Here is a 14,223-nt window from a genome sequence, read left to right on the forward strand (position 1 = left end):
TGTTCAAGACCAGCCTGAGCAAGAGCGAGACCCCGTCTCTACTAAAAATAGAAAGAAATTGTCTGGACAACTAAAAATATATATATAGAAAAAATTAGCCAGGCATAGTGGCGCATGCCTGTAGTCCCAGCTACTCGGAAGGCTGAGGCAGGAGTATTGCTTTAGCCCAGGAGTTTGAGGTTGCTGTGAGCTAGCCTGACACCACAGCACTCTAACCCAGGTGACAGATCAAGACTCCAACTCAAAAAAAAAAAAAAAAAACAATTGCCCCTAGCAGGGATGTGTGTGTATGTGTGTGACCCAAGTCCTATATTCTTACCTCTCTGAGCCTGATAACTTTTCTTAGCTCACATAGCTCACACTGCCCTGAGCTATTCTTTTCCCTTTTATTTTTTTTAAATTTTATTGTCACGTTAAGGCAAGTGTTACAGCCAGTGGTCCTGAGGACAAACCGAGTGGCACACGAAGAGTCGGAGAGTCAAAGTTTATTCACCGGCGGGCTCAGACGGGTCTCGCCACCAAATTCTGAGCCCCATCTACCTGATTTTTCCCACTTTTGTTAAGTTGGGGTGGTCCGAGGGGTGGGCTATCAGGTGGCCAATGCCTGCCAGATAATAGGTTAGTTGGTGTGTCAGGTAATAGGTTAATATTATGTTGATGCACCAGGTAACAGGGTAGTCGATGTGCCAGGTAATAGATTAGTTCATGGGCCAGGTAATAGATTAGTATTATGCCAATGCGGGTCTTCCGAGAGGCGTGGGGGTCTCAGGTGGCTGATGTGCCAAGTAATAGATGGGGGTTTTCCTTATCAGTCGTATTTTGGTTTTGCTGGACCACCTGGACATCTAACCCTGAGCTATTTTTCTTTTCTCACATTTTACATGTGTGACCTCAGTAAAAGCCCACATCCATTCACTGATTTAGAAAGTCCCCGCTCAGGCCAGGCCCTGGAGGTTAAGGACACAAGGATGAAACGGACATTTCAAAATTGTCCACATGAGTAAAAATACTTGTTCTCAGAGAGAGCTAATGAGACCCATTTTATCAAAGGGGAAACAGGTTCAGAGAGCTGAAATCACTTTCTGAAATTCATCGAGCAAGTGCTTTTGTGGCCAAATATGTTTCTCACATAACGCTGCCCACTTTGTTTTCTCTTTTTCCTTTTTTTTTTTTTTTGAGACAGAGTCTCACTCTGTTGCCCGGGCTAGAGTGCCGTGGTGTCAGCCTAGCTCACAGCAACCTCAAACTCCTGGGCTCAAGCGATCCTCCTGCCTCAGCCTCCCGAGTAGCTGGGACTACAGGAATGCGCCACCATGCCCGGCTAATATTTTCTGTATATATATATTTTTAGTTGTCCAGATCATTTCTTTCTATTTTTTAGTAGAGACGGGGTCTCGCTGTTGTTGAGGCTGGTCTCAAACTCCTGACTTTGAGCAATCCACCCACCTCGGCCTCCCAGGATGCTAGGATTACGGGAATGAGCCACCGCGTCCGGCCAACACTGCCCACTTTGGATGGGTGGGTGGGTGTGGGGGGAGGAAACACTGAAAAATGCACATTCCTGGGCCTGCGCCCAAACCTACTGGATCAGAACGTTTGCAGGGCGGCTCAGAATCTGTATTTATCACAAGCTGCCTAAGTTATTCTGATGCACAGGTAAGTCTGTGCACCGCTGTCTTAATCATCTCGTCAATTCAAACCAACAACTTGTCATTGATCTCCTCCTCTCTGCCGGGCTCGGGGCTGAGACCCAGTGTGCCTGAGGTAGCCCTGGCCCTGCCCTCCTGGGGCTCAGGATGTGAAGGAAGAGACAGACTTGTCTCCAGATGGTGTTGGGCCTGCATGGCCAGGGATGGGCTAGGGCAGTTGAGGGAGCTCTGAAAGGCCAAAGGGGGCACCTGACCTAGCCTGGATGGTCAGGGAGGGCTTCCTGGAGGAGGGGGCATCTGAGCTGATTGAAGGTACAGTAAGCACCCATCATTATTATGTATACAGGATGCTTTGGTCTGTGGGTTTGTAGTGTAAGAGACTTTAACCTAGTTTAAGGGACAGGAAAAGCACTTCATTCATTTATTTATTCATTCTTTTCACAAACATTTACTGAATTCCTCATAGTGGGTTCTGAGACACTGAGTTGATGACAGATCTTATTCTTCCCCTAGCAGAGCTCACAGTGGGTTATGGTAATTGATGATATCATAAATAATATTCAAATACAAACTCAGGAAGTGCCCTGAAGGGGAAGTACTGCTGGATAGGACTATGGGATGAATGAGAACTCTTACTCCAGGCGAGGGAGGGGGGTGAAAAGGAGATCCAGGCAGAGGGAACAGAATATGCAGCAACCCTGGGGTAGGAGGGATTCCCAGGTCTTAGCTTCCACTTCACCTACCTCCTCCTCCGCAGCCTGGAGGGACCTCCCTCCTACAAGCCGCCGACCCCCAAGACAAAGCTGGAGGAGCCAGAGATGGTGAGCACTTCCCTGGGAGCCCAAGCTATCCTCACCTCCACACCCAGCTTTCCCCACTGAGGCCAGGGCTGGGAGAGGGCCTGGGGGGAGAAGCTGGCTGGAAGTGGGGGGTTCCTGACTTGCCCCTCCCCCTCCACCACAGCCCTCCCAGCTCTTCACTCTGGGGGCCTCGGAGCACAGCCCACTCAAGACCCCTTACTTTGATGCTGGCGTCTCATGTGCCGAGCAGGTAGGAGCTCGGGAGGACGGGGGTGCGTTTGGGGTCTGGGTTTAAGGGTCAGGGGTCGGGCCCTGGCAGAAGCAGTCAAGGACTAAAGGTCACGACTCAAGATCAGGGCTATGTCTCTCTGGTCGGAACTTAGAGCACCGAGATGTATTCAGGATTCGGTGGGGGAGGTCAGGGGTGAAAAAGTCCAAAGACACGAGGTTAGAGTTTAAAGTCACTCTGTCAATGAAAATTGGTTGTGTATCTGCATTTAGCAGATACCGTGCTGGGACAAGACAAAGTCACTCCCCTCAGGGGTCTACTGGAGATCAGGGGTCAGATACTGAGGTTGAGACAGATCAAGGCTGAAGGGGCTGTTTAGGGCTCAAGAGTAAGTAGTTGAGGTCAAGATTGAGGTGAAAGGTTCCTGGGGAAAGACTTGGGGTCAGGGATCAAGAGACAAATGTGAGGCCCCAGGCGACTGGGTGAGGTTTGTGCTCTGGGCTTTGGGTTAGGAAGAAGCCATATGATTGTCCCAGTGCAATATCAACGCAGGCGACAAGGGGTGAATCAGATCTGGTTTTCATGGAGGGTGGTCAGGATTTTGGGGTCAAGGGGCAGATTGGGAATCTATGCCATGCTCAGGAGGTGACCTTAAGTTCCCACACCCCCCTACCCCCAGGAAATGCCTCGATACCATGAGCTGCCCACCTTGGAAGAGCGGTCAGGACCCCTGCTCCTTGGGGCCACAAGCCTGGCGTCCCCCATCCTGGTGCCTCCAGGGCCACCTGCTGTGGAGGGAGCTTCCCTGGATCTAGAGGATGAGGAGGAGGAGGAGGAAGACTATCTGGACAAGATCAACCCCATCTACGATGCCCTGTCCTATAGCAGCCCCACTGATTCCTACCAGGGCAAAGGCTTTGTCATGTCCCGGGCCATGTATGTGTGAGCTGCCATGGGTCTGGCCTCTCACCTCTCATCTTTTGATCCTTAGCTTTCTGCCAGGGATCTAGTGCCCCCCGACCTCTAGCCAGGCCACTTTCATTTAACACACATGCATTCCATCTATGACTTCTACCTTGGTGACTCCACTATGACCTCTAACCCATGATCTCTGATCCAGAGAAACCCACCATGACAATGGAAACCTGGTAAACTTATTTCATGAGGAAGAGGTGGGAAGAGTATGTTTCTGTCTAACCTCTGATTCCAAGGACTTCTAAGACTGTGACCTTAGACCATACCTCTCATCTCCCACCAACTTCTCCACTGCCCCAAAATCCCAAAGAAGACCCCAGACCCAGGATTTGTCCTCAGGCAGTAAATTCCCAATAGGTCTGGAATGCGATTTGAGGGCTCCCTGCTGCTCAGACCTGAGCCCTCCAGGCGGCAGGACCCCACTTGCCCCTTCCCCACCCTGTTTCCCAAAGGTGGGAGGGAAGGGATTCCCCAGCCCAAGGTAGAACTTTCTCATCTCCTCTCTCCTGCAGGCAGGAGTTCAGGGTCCAGACCCCTCCCTGAGCCCCCACTACCCCAATTCCTGTCTACAGAGCTTCAAGCCCCAGCCCAGGGCTAGATGGGGGTAAATCTCATGCAGAGTGTGCCTTGATAGCCCCAGCCTTGGGAGAAGAATTTGATGTTATCATGAAGACTACTGAATCCTTTTACCCCTTCCCAGTGGGATGGGACCTAAACATCCCCCTCAAGTTACTTGGGTTGAAGGTAGGGGATGTGATATTGTTTTGTAAACTAACATTTCCTACAAAATATGAATTTATACTTTGACCAGGTCTTGCGTTTTCTGTGTGATGTGAAGGAACAGGGTGGGAAATGAATAAAGGGCTTAAGGGAATCAGTGAACTAGAAATCAAGATGGGTTACAGAGAAAACTAAAAGGGCCAAAGATCAAAAGAGAAATAAGAGGGTAATGAGCAAAAATGCATTATTCAAAAACAAAGTGATGGGCCGGTCTCGGTGGCTGACACCTGTAATCCTAGCACTTTGGGAGACCAAGGCGGAAGGATGGCTTGAGGTCAGGAGTTCAAGACCAGCGTGAGCAAGTGCAAGACCCTGTTTCTAAAAAAAAAAAAAACACAGAAAAATTAGTGGGGCATGATGATGTGCACCTGTAGTCCCAGCTACTGGGGAGGCTGAGGCAGAAGGATCACTTCAACCCAGGAGTTTGAGCTTGCGGTAGGCTATGATGCCACTGCACTGTAGTCCCATCGAGAGAATGGGACCTTGTCTCAAAAAATAAAAATATTAATAAAAAGGGTTATCAGAACTTATTAACATTAGTGTCACTAAATTTGGTATACAACCCCCAACTGCTAAATTTGGCTAAAAGAAAAAATTTTTTTATACTAACAAAAAATACAATGGGTAATAGGAGGACATGGGGAGGGATCCAGGGTATAGTGGTTAATGTAAAGGAGACATTACAACTGCAGTCTAATGGGTAATGGACAGAAATGAACAGAACAAAGATTAAAATGGCAGTAATTGAGTACAACAGGTTCAAGTTTAATGGATAAATGACAAGTAAGAATAGGCCAAAAGCAAAACAATGAACAGCTGTAACAGGAGCCTAAGGCATGATGGGTAACATATCCGAATGAATGAGCCAGAAGCCGGGTGATAGATAATGGAGAAATGGGGGCCGGGGGCATGAGGAGTGATGGACAGGAGTTAATGGACCCAAAACATGACGGTTAACTAAAGAAGAGCAGGAAAAATGATTACTGAACAGGCAGGAACGGGCTAAAGGTAGTTCGGACAAAGAAGCTGAAATGAATGGGGCGGAGGCATGCTGGGTAATGGGACGTGAATGAATGGGCCAAAGATAGAAGCCGCAGTGACGCGAAGAACACAGGCATGACGGGTAACGAAAGGGGTGGGTCTACCATTGCGTTACGAAGTAATGGCGGCATTGTAGGTATCAAGAAACAGGCCAGGGTTCACAGAACAGATTAGAATTCTCCCGAAGCACTGTGGGTAAGGCAGTACTTCCGGGTTTAGGTCGGCAACTCCGGACCAGAGGAGGTGCCCCTCTGCCGCGGTGCCTGGTGGGACGCCAGGCCTGACCTTGCTGCCTAGCAGCCTCTGCCGCGCAACCCACCTTTACCCGTCCTTTGACCCTGGCACTTTAGCCAATGAGAGTACCAAGCTAGTACGTCACCAAGGTTGGCCGCGTACATTCTGAAGCCAATCAAAATGCTACAAGGGCCTAAGTCGACCAATTATCACGGCAACTTCGCCGTGGGCGGGGTCGAAAGGGGCGGGGCAATGCGCCAGTGGGTGTTGCAAAATGCACAGCACAGACCAATGGCAGGCTAGCACCGGAACCCGCGGCGTCGAGAGCCAATGGGTACTAATGGTGAGAGCCAATGGAAAGGGTAGAAGGTGTGCCGTGGCCGGCTGCGAGTGAAAACCAATAGAAAAGGAAGTTTGAAAGAGGTGGGTGGGACTCCTAGCCATAAGTCCAATAGCAAGGCCGGACCCTAAGGCTAGTGGGCGGACCTCTGGGCACATTGAACCAATGGGCTAGGCGGGGCGGAGCGAAGGTGGCGGCGGCGGCGGCAGCGGGTTCGGTTGCGCGTGGCCCACGGGGTGGGAGCGAAGCCCAAGCCGGGAGCAGGCGCTGCCGCCAGTGAGTACCGGGCCCCGGAGCAGGGTTGGGGGTTGCTGGGGCTCAGTCCGGAGCGCACGAGGCCTGACCTCCGCCCTCTGACCTCTCCCCTCGCAGGCGACCATGGGGAACGTGTTGGCCGCCAGCTCGCCACCCGCAGGGCCGCCGCCGCCGCCTGCGCCGGCCCTCGTGGGGCTGCCGCCGCCTCCCCCCTCGCCGCCGGGTTTCACGCTGCCGCCGCTCGGAGGTGGCCTGGGCGCCGGGGCCAGCGCGGGTCGAGCTTCGGAACGGACCGCCGGAGCTGCAGCCGCCAGCGCCACAGGGGCCGCTGACGATGGGGCCTGCGGCTGCCTGCCCAACCCGGGCACGTTCGAGGAGTGCCACCGGAAGTGCAAGGGTGAGGGGCGAGGGGCCCCGGCGCGGGTGTGATGGCCCGGATCTCGGGGGAAGTGGGAGGAATCTGGGGACCTTGGGAATTGGCGCGCATCATTGGAATCATTTAACAGAGCGTTAGGAGTTGACGTTGGGATCGAATGGTGGAACGTTGGACTTGGGGCTTAGAACGATGGGATTAAATGGTGGAACCTCGGGACGGAACGCCATAGGGGTAGAGAAAAGCCTTAGAGACCTCAGGAGCCCACGAGACCAGTCAATCCAGACTCCTTGTGTGATCGGGAACCCAGGCCCAAGGTCACGGTGTCAGCAAGGTTCCAGTGCGGGGTGGAACCCAAAGCTTCCAGATCCTCGTTTGCAATAACTGTGGTAGTAACAGTGATGGAGACTTAGGGAGCACTGTTTTGGAATTCAGCCTATGTGAGGTCATTACAGATGATGAGTTTGACATAAAGTGATTTATCTAAAGTCACTCAGGTGGCACTGGGATTTGGACACAGGCAAAGGCCTTGGCCCTGTCTGCTAAGCTATACTGCCTCTTCACTGGTTGGGGTGCTCTGTGAGATGTTCTGTTATGGGTCTCTGGAGAGAGCTGGGGGTGGTAGGGAAGGAAGCACTGAGAGCTGGGGGCGCGTATAGGGTGGAGTGTGACAGCATTTCTCTTCTCCAGAGCTGTTTCCCATTCAAATGGAGGGTGTCAAACTCACAGTCAACAAAGGGTTGAGTAACCATTTCCAGGTGAGCCTTTTTGGTGCCCTTACCCCCCAGAAGTCATCTCTTCCCAGCCATCCCCCTGCCTCTGCACACATTCCTCCCTAAAGAGCTGGACTCCTTGGTACTTGAAAAGACTCAGAGATACGGTGCCAGACTGGCTACTCAGTCTGGGGACCCAGAATCCAGAGATACCCCTTCCCCCCCGTAACATCGGTGCTGGAGTGAAGTACCAGGTATACAGCCCCACACCCAGCACATTCTTTCTGAGTCTCTAGTCGGGCCACGCCTCCCAGTCTTCATCCCCTGCCCAGCCCAAGGACCCGCCCTTGCCCTCTCCCGAGGGTAAGCCACGACCCCTCGAGTATCCTCACAGCCCTGCCTCTCCTCCCAGGTGAACCACACAGTAGCTCTCAGCACAATTGGGGAGTCCAACTACCACTTCGGGGTCACGTATGTGGGGACAAAGCAGCTGAGTCCCACAGAGGTGAGGTTCCTTTTGTCGTGCGTTCATTGTTATCTTTTTCCTAATGATTATGTAGCCAAACACCAAGGTAAGCAGTCTGTGTCAGGAGGAGGTGAGAGCTGCGGAGAGTCCTGTGGGTGTCAGGAGGTGAGGGCTGTGTCTCTCCAGGGTGCGTGGAAACAGCCCAGCAAACCTCCCCTGCAGCCCTGCTCTTTGCCTGGCCCTGTGCTGGTGGATGCTAGGGATGTGACCACAACAGCCCTGTCACCGGACAGCAATGACCTAGAGTGCACAAGGCTGAGCTATAAATCATGGTGCACTTTGAATGCCAGTCTAGGCATCCGGACTTTCTCTAGGGGGCACTGGAGAGCCGTGGAACGATTTGAACAAGGGAAAGACGTGGTTCTGGGATTTATGCTTTAGAAAGATCCCTGGGGCGGCCTTGTAGAGGCTACTTATGAGGGAGGGGGCAAAATGGAGGCCTGGCGGGGTGGGGCGGGGGGGAGGCGGTATTGAATTAGATCTCTGCTCGTATTAACTGGTTGGTTCCCCTCAGTAGATTCCTTTATTCAACAAACCTTCATTGTTCCTCTGTTCTGTGCCCAGCCTTGTGGTGGGGACATAGCAGTGACTGAAACAGCCATGGGACTCACAGTCCAGTGGGGCAGGGGACAGACTTATTCCCAGGGAGTAACAATCCGGGGTGGACAGGGCTGAAATGGGGGAACCCAAAGGCTATGGGAGCCCAGAGGGGGATCCTGACTCGGCCTAGATGGTCAGAGAGGGCTTTGTGGAGGAGGGGACCCCCATCTGAGGCCTTTTGACCCTAGGTATCTTCCTTAGGCCCACTGCTCACATACTTCCACGGTGCTGGGCCTCTGCCCTCTCACCCGGCCCTCTGCCCTCTGCCCCGGCTCTCTGCCCCACAGGCGTTCCCGGTGCTGGTGGGCGACATGGACAACAGCGGCAGCCTCAACGCTCAGGTTATTCACCAGCTGGGCCCCGGCCTCAGGTCCAAGATGGCCATCCAGGTGAGTGGGGGGAGTGGAGGCCGCTGCCCCAGCCACGGCAGCACCGGGCTGCGCTCACGCCGCCTTCTCCCCCGCAGACCCAGCAGTCGAAGTTCGTGAACTGGCAGGTGGACGGGGAGTACCGGGGCTCTGACTTCACGGCAGCCGTCACCCTGGGGAACCCAGACGTGCTGGTGGGTTCAGGTAAGACATGGAGGGTGGTCACAAAAGCCCGGTTCCGGCTTTGCCAGCAAGCCCAGCCCCTTCTCTGGGACGCCTTTTCTGAGAAGTGCTCGGGGACAGGAGCGATTGAAACGTCAAGCAATGTGAGAATGCAGGTTCAAACCCCAGCCCCGCTGCTGTCTCACCTGTGATTTTGGGCAGGTTCCATCATCTCCGTGGGCCTCAGTTTCCTCATCTGTAAAGCTGGCCTACCTCACAGCGTTGCCGAGTACCTTACATAAGTCCATACATGTGGAAAGTTTGGAATGACATCAGACAGGATAGCTACCAAGTAGGTAGCGAGTAAATGTGAGGAGCTCTTGCTGTTATTATTCGTGGGGCTCTGGGTTGTTTTGGGGTGAGGCAGAAGCAGCCTGAGATGGGAGCTGACAATTCCTGTTTGAGCTGGGTGAGGACAGCAACTGTGTGACCCTTGTCTGTACTTCTAGTCTCTCTCTCTCTCTCTTTTTTTTTTTTTTATCTCCTAGTGTCTCTCTTTGGTCTTTGATTTCCCTAAATCTTCATTTACTGAATATTTACTGAGTGCGTACCATATCTATTTTAGCCACTGAGTGTAAGGTGGTGAATGAAGGAGAATTAAGTCTGCCCTCTGGAAGCTTCCATCATTCCAGTAGGGAAAGACCACAAGTAAAGTAGCACTTGAAGATGTCAGAGCCAGGCACAGTGGCTTAGGCCTGTAATCCCAGAGTTTTGAGAGGCCAAAGTGGGAGAATTGCTTGAGGCCAGGAGTTTGAGACCAGCCTGAGCAACGTAGCAAGACCCTGTCTCTACAAAAAAAATAATTTTTTTAATGAGCTGGGCCTGGTGGCACACGCCTGTCGTCCCAGCTGCTCGAGAGGCTGAGGTGGGAGGATTGCCTGAGCCCAGGAGTTGGAGGCTGTACAGAGCTGTGATCATGCCACACTGCACTCCAGCCTGGGTGGCAGAGTGAGACCCTGTCTCAAACAACAAAAAAAAAGTCAGATGATAGGGGCTGTAGGGAAAGGTTAGGGCCTGGGGAGGGGTGGATGGAGCCCTCAGAGAGGGCCTCATTCCATAGGTGACACATGAACAAAGACTGAAAGATGGGAGGGAAGGAGCCAGGCAGCTAAGGGGGAATAGAGCTTTTTAGTCGGAGGCAAGTGCAAAGGCCCTGTGGCAGGACCCTTTAAGGAATCATCAAGGAGGATAATAGCCAAATCACATAAGGCCTTGTAGAATTTTGGCCCTTACTCTGCATGAGTCTGGGGCGACCAGGGAGTTTTGAGCAGGCAAGGCACAGTGTCTGACGTAGCTTCTGACAGGACACCTCGTGCTAACGTGGAGAAAGGCACCAAAGGGTCCCACTGTGGGGTAGCAGAGGAGTGAGAAGTGGCTGGATTCTGGGCATAGTTAGACCGCGGAGCCAATGGGATTTGCTGGGAGGTTGGATATGGGGGGTGAGCCAGGGGTTGGATGACGCCATGGTTCGGGGCTTGAACAACAGCTGGAAGGATGGAGTCACCGGTGGCCGGGGGTGTGTCTTTGCACGGCCATTCATTCTGTCACGGAGAGGGGGCTCTGCGGCAGTGAGTCCTGAGGGCCTGCGTTTGTGCCGGCGGGGAGCCAGGGTCCCCGGAGCGCTCAGAGGGAGTCAGCACTTCTGCCTGCAGGAGGCCAGGGAGACTTCTCAGTGGAGATGGCACCTTTGAGCTCCCAAAGGAAGAGCAAGGGCCACCCACCTGGGAGGCAGATGCGAGAACTTTCCAGGCCTGGGAGCAGCTGGGCCAGAAAAGCCAGCAGACAGGGATGCTGGGGAGAGCAGGCGGGAAAAGAGAGGCCTCCTCGGTGAGGCCCCGTGGGGAACGAGGGGTCTGATGAGCCAGGAAGAAACCTCTTCTGTCCCCTGCTCACTTGATGTGAGCATCACCCCGTCTTCTGACATACTTCAGATGAGTCACATGAGCTTCTCTGACAGTTACTGGAACCGCTGAGTTCTTTCTACCCTGGGACCTTTTCACATGCTGTCCCTGCTGCTTGTAACTCTTCCCCGTGGTCTTGACACAGCTGAGGAAGTTGTGGCGAACACGTCCCCCCCCTCAGAAAGGCCTGCCTTGCCTAAAGTAGTAGCCGACTTTGCACTGTCGCCTGGCCCTGGCCCCTGGTCTTTGTCTCACTTCCCTCTGACACTGGCTCTTTATCCCCAGTCCCCCACACTAGAATGTTGGCTGTTCGGGCCAGGGACTTGCCGGTCTTCCTCTTCACCGTATGCCCAGTGCCTGGAACCGTGTTAGGAACAGAGTCGTAGGTGCTCAGAAAATACTGAAGGAGTGAGCAGTGGTAATGGCAGGTCCCGCTTTTTTGCTCTTCCCCTTTGTCAGACCCTGGGCATGTTACGTGGGTCCTGTCCCTCCCTTGGTCATGCTGGGCGCTGGGGAAGGACCCCTGATGGCGCTGCCATCATCCTCATCTTACCGAGGCCTAGAGAGGGGATGTGCTTCGCCGAGGACACATGGCGAGTTGGACTCCAGAGTCCCTGCCCTTATCCGTGGCATCAGCCACTCTGTTCCCTGTGCCACCTCGCCAGCCTGGTCGTTTTGTGCTTCCCAGCACTGGCCCACTGGCCACAGTTGTGACACTTTGGTCTTAGTCCTTACAGTGTCTCTTCCTGCCCTCGGACACTGATGTAAACGGGGCCTGCTGTGCCCGGTCAGTGCTGAGCACGCGAGTGAGTCACTTGCCACCAATCCGAGTCACTTGCTCGGTTCCAGGACCCAGGCAGCTCCACCTCTGGTCCACTCGGCAAGTGGCTGCACCCACTCTGAGCCTCAGTTTCCTCATCTGTCACATAGGCACAGGAGTAGCAGCCACCTCCCCCTGCTGAAGGACTGAACGAGAGGGCCCATCTTCAGCCCTGGGCACGGGGCCACGTGCCCCGTCAGGGTTGCTCTGTGCTTGGATCAAGGCCTAACCTGAGAGCGCATGAGCTTAACCCGCCTCTCGCAGCTTCGGCTGCTTCTCTGGGGCCTCTGCTTCGTTCTGAGCACCTAGTGTGCACCCAGCCCTGGGCAGGGCGCCGCCGTGACCAAGACAGCCCGTTCCTGCCTTTGGGGGGCTCCCAGGCTGGTGGGGGTGACATTTGCCTTAATTACTCCCACAGTGAACCTGTTGACTGTCGTGAGAAACCCTGTACAGGAAAAGTCAGCTTGCTGTGATGGCTTGTGACAAGGGGCCTCCTTTCACCTAAGGTGACAGGCAGCTTGTCTGAAACGGTGGTTCCTAAGTCAAGAGAGACTCGCTGGCAGAAGGGACGGTGGGCATGGGCCGGAGGGGCGAAAGGGAAAGAGAACTCCACGTGTTCGTGCAACCCGGGGCGGGCCGGGGGAGCATGGCCGCTGTGTCATGGGAAGGGGAGGTGGCGCTATTTTGAAGCTGTGCTTTGAGGAGCCAGGATCTTCTCAGGGCACTGGGGAGCCATGGCAGGTTCTGGACAGGGGGGAGAACAGGGTCAGGTTTGTGCTTTGAAAAGAACCTTCTGTCTGCGGTATGTGAGGTCCCTTGGAGAGGGTGAGATTAGGGCAGGAAGCCGAAGAGGAGGCCTTGGGTAGAGGAATGGGGGGTGAGGGGGGATCCAGGAGACAGGATGGGTGGTTAGATGTTCTGAGGCTGTCACCGCCCTCAGTCCCGGTGGTTCCCAGAGCTGAGAGGCCAGGCTGGGGGACGGCTACTTTTTCCTCTCCAGGCCTGCAGTTGAATTGAATGGATGGTCCTGACCAGGGTGGTAATGATTTAACAACCAGTTCTCGAGGTGAGGGGTCAGGTTAATCTGTATCATGTACTCGTTGCGGGAAAGAAACGCACGGGAGCTCACGTGAGCCACAGGGGCCGGCTCGGGCCCACCTCTCCCCTCAGCCTCCCCAGGAGACACCGCCAGGGCCCTGGCCACGACCTCTCAGCCTCACCTGGTCCATCTTGGGCGCTGCCAGGCAGCCCCACCGGCTGTGCCTGCAGCGGGGCCAGTTCCCTGCTCCGGCCACCCCAGGGAGGAGGCCCTCGCAGCAGGCCGCCCCGGTCCGTGCCTCCGGTTTCCTTTGTCTGGGAAGCGTCTTCGTGCCTCATGTGCTCGTCCCGTCCCGGCTGCTCTTTACACTGTCATTTCCCCCGCCTTCCCTTTCTGCGCATCTTCCTCTTTTTTCCTGGGTCGAAACCCGGGAGCCCGTCTCTGTCCGCTCAGCCCCGGCGGGTTTCTCAGCCGGAGAATCTTCAGTCGTTCTTGCCTCTCCGCTTCTGATTCTGTTAGCAAGTCCAGTGTTGGCTGGGCGCTCAGTTAGTCTTTGTCACAACCCCCAGGGGCAATCGTGTTAACAGAGAAGCGACGCCAGTGGCCCTCGGGCACTAGCTGACAAGTGGTAGGGCTGGGATTTGACCCCAGGCTGCCTAGCCCCGGCCGTATGTTCCTGCTGACTCCATCCACTCCTGCGTCTCGCAGCGGCAGAGTGGCTCAGGGCCTGGGCTTGGGAGGCGTAGAGGCCTGGATTCTGCCCCCGACACATTCTGTGACCGTGGGTGAGTGCCTTGACCTCCCTCAGCCTCCCCGACCTTCCCCGAGTGGTGGCGAATGAATGCCGGCCGCACGGGCTTGTGTAGACCAGATGAGGTCCCACAGGTCACGCGGTCACCACGGGGCCTGGGAAGCTGAGCTCGGAGTGGTGTGAACTGCTAGGCGGCAGGTTAGGAGCAGGGAGAAGGTGTGGGCGGCTTGAGGGCAGGCCCGAGCCTCCAGCGGGGGCAAACCTAGCAGGCTTCCTGGAGTAGGAGTCTGGCCCCCTGGCTGGGTGGAAACTGACCATCGTCTTGCCTGCAGGAATCCTCGTAGCCCACTACCTCCAGAGCATCACGCCGTGTCTGGCCCTAGGCGGAGAGCTGGTCTACCACCGGCGGCCCGGGGAGGAGGGCACCGTCATGTCTCTAGCTGGGAAATACACATGTGAGCCTGGGCCTGGAGCCCTGGGTCTGGGGGAGAAGGGGCTGGGGCCTGGACCCCCGGGTCTGAGGGAGGAGGGGCTGGGCCTGGACCCCCGGGTCTGAGGGAGGAGGGGCTGGGGCTGGACCCCGGGTCTGAGGGAGGAGGGGCTGGGG

The 14,223-nt window shown here is 55.0% G+C and overlaps 2 protein-coding genes across 3 annotated transcripts in view; both read left to right on the top strand.

The window, feature by feature from the left end:
- The window catches only part of PVRL2 (poliovirus receptor-related 2 (herpesvirus entry mediator B)), a 26,847-nt gene extending 22,917 nt beyond the window's left edge, over window positions 1–3,930 (top strand). For both annotated transcript variants that reach the window (XM_012653472.1, XM_012653473.1), the window contains exons 7-9: window positions 2,407–2,470; window positions 2,613–2,699; window positions 3,358–3,930. In XM_012653472.1, the coding sequence (XP_012508926.1) occupies window positions 2,407–2,470; window positions 2,613–2,699; window positions 3,358–3,624 (418 nt within the window). In that variant the 3' untranslated portion in view covers window positions 3,625–3,930. The remainder of the gene's footprint in view (window positions 1–2,406; window positions 2,471–2,612; window positions 2,700–3,357) is intronic.
- A 2,313-nt stretch (window positions 3,931–6,243) lies between these two features.
- The window catches only part of TOMM40 (translocase of outer mitochondrial membrane 40 homolog (yeast)), a 9,996-nt gene continuing 2,016 nt past the window's right edge, over window positions 6,244–14,223 (top strand). Inside the window, exons 1-7 of the mRNA XM_012653386.1 lie at window positions 6,244–6,324; window positions 6,421–6,700; window positions 7,367–7,434; window positions 7,802–7,894; window positions 8,803–8,904; window positions 8,982–9,087; window positions 13,949–14,069. Of these exons, the coding sequence (XP_012508840.1) occupies window positions 6,427–6,700; window positions 7,367–7,434; window positions 7,802–7,894; window positions 8,803–8,904; window positions 8,982–9,087; window positions 13,949–14,069 (764 nt within the window). The 5' untranslated portion in view covers window positions 6,244–6,324; window positions 6,421–6,426. The remainder of the gene's footprint in view (window positions 6,325–6,420; window positions 6,701–7,366; window positions 7,435–7,801; window positions 7,895–8,802; window positions 8,905–8,981; window positions 9,088–13,948; window positions 14,070–14,223) is intronic.

This window comes from Propithecus coquereli, unplaced genomic scaffold, assembly GCF_000956105.1.
Source record: "Propithecus coquereli isolate 6110/MARCELLA unplaced genomic scaffold, Pcoq_1.0 Scaffold42, whole genome shotgun sequence".
NCBI classification, from domain to species: domain Eukaryota; kingdom Metazoa; phylum Chordata; class Mammalia; order Primates; family Indriidae; genus Propithecus; species Propithecus coquereli.